General features: G+C 44.5%; 1 protein-coding gene across 1 annotated transcript in view; it reads left to right on the top strand.

Annotated features, from left to right (window-relative positions):
- Nucleotides 1-732: 732 nt before the first annotated feature.
- kcnab1b (potassium voltage-gated channel subfamily A regulatory beta subunit 1b) overlaps nt 733-6,000 on the top strand; it is a 35,821-nt gene continuing 30,553 nt past the window's right edge. The window contains exons 1-2 of the mRNA XM_003438172.5: nt 733-1,228; nt 1,975-2,495. Coding sequence (XP_003438220.1) covers nt 2,281-2,495 — 215 coding nt within the window. The 5' untranslated portion in view covers nt 733-1,228; nt 1,975-2,280. The remainder of the gene's footprint in view (nt 1,229-1,974; nt 2,496-6,000) is intronic.

Here is a 6,000-nt window from a genome sequence, read left to right as displayed (position 1 = left end):
TTATAATTCTATTAACTTAAAAAGGCAGAGTAAAAATCTTACAACTGCAGTCTTCAGCGTTCCTGTGAACCGCACATCAAACACATCTCTGCACACTGAATAATACAGAACAAAATATACTTTTCTCAGATTGCATAAAAATCTCACATCCCACACTCAGAAAATCCACCTCCCAAATGCTCCCACTGACCCATTAACTGCTCTGGACAATAAACACAAGATCCCACTGATCTTTACATGTGTCTGTTCTTAACAACTCTAATCACAAAGAACTAAATAAAGCAGTTCTGGCCTCAGGGTTTAGGGATGTTGAATGAACCGTGAAGTCCTGCATTGTTACATTAGTGCTCAGCGAGGAAAGAAAGTAAGACGCTGCACCGCTTGAACACATGCTGTATGCTTCATTTGACTCTCACAAGACTCTGAAGCATAGCTCGAAATTTGTGATATGCTTGCAGGTCGTAGGGTGGAAGTGAGTGTGTATGTATGATCAAAAGCGGGGCACTGCAACAGCAAACATAAGACAGCGAGGGAAGCAAGTGTAATGTTTTACTAGACGTGCACAGTTAAGCAAAGCATGCCTGTTGTACCTATCATTCACCCTGAAGTGGATTTTCTTCAACTAATTAAAGTCACAGCAACTCAGTCTTCTTGATTCCCATTCAGAATCTACCTCTCTCTCTCTCGTCCTCTCTCTCTCCCTCTCTCTCTCCGATTGTGTGGCGCCATAGTGAAAAACACTGCAGTTCTGAGCCAGTCAGTGAGAGCCAGGAGCCTATACACACAGTCTCTCTTCCTCATTCAGTTACTGGCTCACTCTCTCTACTCTAATCACGCGCTGCTCCTCGCCTCCTCACTGCATCTGTCCTCTTCTCCCTGAAGTGAGAAACCATGCATCCTCCTTTCTCCTCCTCCTCCTCCTCCTCTCTGCTTGTCCATTGCTGTTCCAGGGTCCCTTTATCACACAGAGTCCACTTGCTGCAAAGCCGGGGACCATAAAAGCTCTGCTACTTGCTCGAGGACTTTGGAGACGGGACAAGGCTGTTTGCCCGGGCTGAGGACATCTGTGGGAAATGCCGCTTCAGCTGGGATGCAGATCTTTCTGGGACCCCCGCTCAGCGCGTAACACCGCTTGATCGCTCTCAAAGTTCCAGGAGAAGGAGCATCAATCAAGACTCTCATCCGGCTCCGTCCTTGTTTCTCACAGAGCACCGGTGACTCGCTGCGTGTAAGAGCACTTGTGTAAATGAAGATTTTGGTTCGCGTGTGGAAGCAAATGCCAGAAATGCTTGTGCATGTGCAGCATTTACTCGCGAGCATTTGCGTTTCTGTGAAAGCATGACCTTATTTTTAAGATGTGTGACAGGAGTGAGACACTGTCTGTGAGCGTGTGCGTGTGTGTCTGTGTGTGTGTTGCTGAGCACCCGATGTGGTGGTGCAGTGTTACTCTCCTCACTCCAGGTGTTTGACTAAAAGGCTTAGCTGTGATTGGAGGGCAAGGTGGACTCCAGAGACACCCACTAGTCCTGGTCTCCTGACAAAACCTTGAGCACACTAAAAAAACATAAATTTAAAAACAAGGGGTTAAAGGCTGACTAACCAGAAAAGAAGAGCCAGAAGTTGAGGTGGAATGGAAGATATAGACAGAGAGATGAGGGAACAGAGCAGAGAGAAAGAGAAAAATGTGACACAAATGTAAGAAAAAAACTTGTGCTCATTCTTTGCCTCGCCATGACAAAGCAGCTCAGACATGTGAGGAGGAGGCGTTAAACTGGGGAAAGCAGCACAAGAAGAAATTACAAAGAGGTCTCACAGGTTTTTTTGTCAGATCAGTCTTTTTTCAGGTTTTAGCAGTATATTTTTTTTCTCCTTTAGTCAAGTGCTCATCTTAAATAGACAGCTCTACAAGCAACTCATTCAAGTCCTTGTTCTTCATCCTTCTCCCTCCATCTCCATCCTCTCCCATCTTTTCAGGTGGAGCCAGACCAGCTCAGGATCTCAGCGCCTCACATACACACACACACTGACCGGGACCGCCGCTGATATGCCTGAGCTTCACGTAGCATAACTTTGAGAAAATTCTCTCAAAAGAGATGGAATAAAGCCGTGGATCACTTGCTACTGCCATCTCCATGTGAGAATCAGCGGCCGGAATTGGCACGGACCTTTGATTTTCAACTTCACATAAGCTTAGTTCTGCAGACTAGAGATAAAAAAAAAAGACTCTTAAGCACTTTAAGGACTAAAACAGAGCAGCTCTAGTGGCCTTTGGCTCAAGCCATGCAGGTGTCCTTTGCATGTACAGATCACGGGCTCAAGGCCCCACGAAATGGCGAGCACAGCAAGCAGAACGCCACGAGCCCCAACACAGCCAGCCAGGCACGTGCCCGGTTCCGCACAGTGGCCCTAATAGCTCGCAGCCTGGGGTCCTTCACCCACCGCTACCACCACAGCCTCAAGGAGTCGACGGCCAAGCTCACCGGCATGAAGTACCGGTACGTAAACTTGAGGGGATGAAGGCTGTGTGGAGAGAAGAGAGTGAGGAAGAAAGAGGAGCTCTGCTTATAGTCAGTTTACTCCTCTCCCCTCTTTTCCCAGTTTCCCAGTGTGTGGTGTGAAAAGCTCTCACAATTTTCATTGTGAGGAAAAAGAAACAAATCTGAAAGAAAACACAAGATGATAAGGTGGAAAAAAGAGAAGAAGGGAAAAAATGAAGATATGTGAGCGGTGACAGGTGATGAGTGGGATGTTGTGTGTGTGTGTGTGTGTGTGTGTGTGTGTGTGTGTGTGTGTCAAGAAAGAAAGAAAGAAAAGTACAGACATGTTTTTTTTCCAAGTATGCAAATTTATTGGCATCCTTAATTCCACAGTTATTAGCGCAGCAATCTACGATCTGGGACAGTTTATGCTGTTGGCTTTGCTTTGAGCTCCAGACGTGAACATGTGAATTTAAGTGGCTGCAAGTGTAAAAGAGTGAGAGAGGGAGAGGGAAGACGGTTTAATGTGGCAGTGACTGATAAAAACGCTTTAAGATTAGGACCTTTAGTCAGACTTGAACGTTATATTAAAAGCATATTTTTAGAACGTTGATTTTAAACGCTGACCAGATTTGACCTCTTTCTGGCACAGCTCAAATGCTAACGTTCATTACTGGTGCCCATATAGGGGACACATTCCGAGGAATTATTACTTATCATCATCATATAATGAGACGACTAAAAACAATGCACAGAAAACCCTGCTGACACAAAGACATCACCATACTAATATAATGAAAATTAGATGATTCGTAAGAACATAATCAGCATGCAAATCATCACACCGGTGATCTCGGCGCAGAGAAATGGGCACAAAAACAGGGGTCCTAATAGCAACACTGTTACGAAGTTGCAAGCACTTGCAAGCACAAGAATTTCCATTGTAAAAAAGAAACTCAACGGGATACGTCACGATAAATTGGAGTATGAGGCCTCTAATATAAAAAGAAGAAAAAGAAGCAGTATTGATAGTAGTGGGAGTAGCAAAAGGCAAACTAATGTTCATGAAAATATTATAAAATAGGTGTCTGGCATTATGGTAAAGTGCACTCAGTATAGCCAGATAAACAGACTATTCAGTGCATCTAAATCACATCCAGTTTTTGTAATTAAAGTCTGGCTTTAATACTTTGTCAATGCCACGCGGAGCTCTCAATAAGTGGCCGCAACCTTACAGTACATTCTGGAAAGTGTGACAGTAGCTGAGCAGTGACGGGCGGTAGAGCTCTCCATGTGCGTCTGTGTGGGAGTTGTAACGAGGCTGGGCCAAGTAAACAATGCGCTCTTATCTCAGCGAGTGGGCTCTTAACCCAGACCACGGGAGCAAAATCGTAGCTTTCACCTCACACCGTTAACTCGCTGGAGAGGGTGACATCACCGTTCGCAGTGTCGAGATCAAGAGAGACAGAGAGGATGGTGAAAGAAAAGAAAGAAAGGAAAAACAAAAAGACTTAGAAGGAAGAAGAATTAGGAGGCTGAATGAAAAAGAGAAAATTAGGGCACGCGGGTCAGTTCACAGAAAAAGAGGCAATTAGCAGAATCTGGGCAGATTGGCTGCTGAGCAGCTAACTGTGATAAGTGTCTGCTTGTCATACAATCTCATCTCGTTTCCATAACAACATTGAAATGGCCATTTTCAATCTGCTCTCGGTGCTAAACAAGTCTTCATTGTGAGAACTGGGTTCCCCGTTTACATAATTTTTATTTATTTATTTATTCCCCCCCTATTATGCGGGTAAATCGATTTTGAAATTGTGCCGCACTTTTGAAAGTTCTCAAAATCTGATTATTACTGTAGCTGTTTGTGAAAACAGGTGGAGTGCTTTCATAGTAAAGCTTGCTCCAAGCCCTCAGCAAATCCCCTGTTTTCACCACAGAGAAACAAATATTGGATGAAAACTCTTATCAGTCACGTCCCCTCTTTGCTCCCTGTTTGTCTGATATTTTCCGCTCCTCCATCTTTCAGGCTGCCTTTCTCCTTCCAAACATTCGACCCAAAGCTGTTCAGTTAGAAACTCGTATTGCTTCGGACGCCATCTGACAGGGAATCTCTTTCTCTTGAAGTGGAGCCAAGTCCAAGTACTAAATCTGTGTACAACAAATTCTTTGAAGTTTTTCTCTGTGTGATAACAAATCACACTGAGACTTTGTGCGATTGTGGGTGTATGCGTTCACGCACTGCATTATATATCCTTGAGTGTATGGGCATTTGATGCCATTGAGGCTCCACACTGGGAACATCTGAAGGCGTATAGCAAGTGAAAGCAGGAGAAGTAGTGCACAGAGCAAGCAGGCATAAACTAATAATACCACCACCCCCAGCATTTTAGTTGTTATGGTAATCCAAATATAGTGGAGTTCTAATTGTAGGGTCCCTGGTTGCAACCTTTCATTGCTGCCTAATCTCTTCCTCCTCTTAAAATAATACGCAAAGCCACAAAAAGCGTATCAAACTGGCCAAAAATTTGGGGATGTAACAAAATGTGACGTCGTTGTCAGCTTTACAAGTTGTGCACATAATATCTGGTCGCTGGTAGGGAGCCCCTGGTTGCTGGGATTGTAGTGCATAACGGTCATTAGGCAGCGAGGCCTTTTGACAGTTCAGGAGGTTTGGGGAAGGTTCCGCTTGGTTGGTTCGGAGCTGCGCTGCAGATGGGCATGCAAAAAAAAAAACCCTTCTGTTGGTTTCTTTGGATGCAAGCTTATCAGCGGGCAGCAGAGAGAGGCCTCCTGTGCTGTGCATACATCTGCGTGTTGACGGCGTGAGTAATGCACGAGGCGGCCGTACAAAAGAAGGTTTTTAGGGAGGGGGGGTTTCTCGTGCACACAGAATAGCCAGAAAATGTGGTTCATACTGGTCATTTTAAGGTACTCTCGCTTTGTTTTGTTACACTCTCACATGAGGGAATGAAAAATTTGGAAGGAAACTGTAAGAGAGTTTCTTCCCATTTGTCCGAGTGAAGCAAACTGAGTGATTCTGATTCTTTCCGTCATGGGTGCATCTAGTGTGCCTCGAGCTTTTTGAGGCCCTCGATTCAATAAGCCGACAGGCGATCAGACCTTACAGAAAAAAGAAATAGGGTTAAATTAGGTTTGTTAAAAAGTACCATTTCTCCATGGGCACCTTAATCATTAAGATCTCAGGAGTATGGACTTCGTTTGCTCAGGTCGTATCAGGGTGAAGTTTAAAAATCTGTGATGGCTCATATTTTATTTTGTAGTCACAGAGCCAGCAGGTGCTGTCTTGTTGCCATATTTCAATCTGCTCAGTCAAGGACATTCCAGATTAAGCAAGAAACCCCTGTTAATGGTCTACAGGCAGGGTGTATGCATACTTATGACTGCATGTGTTTCTTCCAAGTGCTCAGGCTCACTCCTACAGTCCATAGACATGCAGGTTAGGTTAACTGGCGATTCTCAACTGGCCACAGATAATAGGTAAATTGAGTGTTTTAAGTTTATA

This window comes from Oreochromis niloticus, linkage group LG18 (assembly GCF_001858045.2).
Source record: "Oreochromis niloticus isolate F11D_XX linkage group LG18, O_niloticus_UMD_NMBU, whole genome shotgun sequence".
NCBI classification, from domain to species: Eukaryota; Metazoa; Chordata; class Actinopteri; order Cichliformes; family Cichlidae; genus Oreochromis; species Oreochromis niloticus.
The sequence above is the reverse complement of the archived record's forward strand: the minus strand, read 5'-3'. Positions and strand labels throughout refer to the sequence as shown.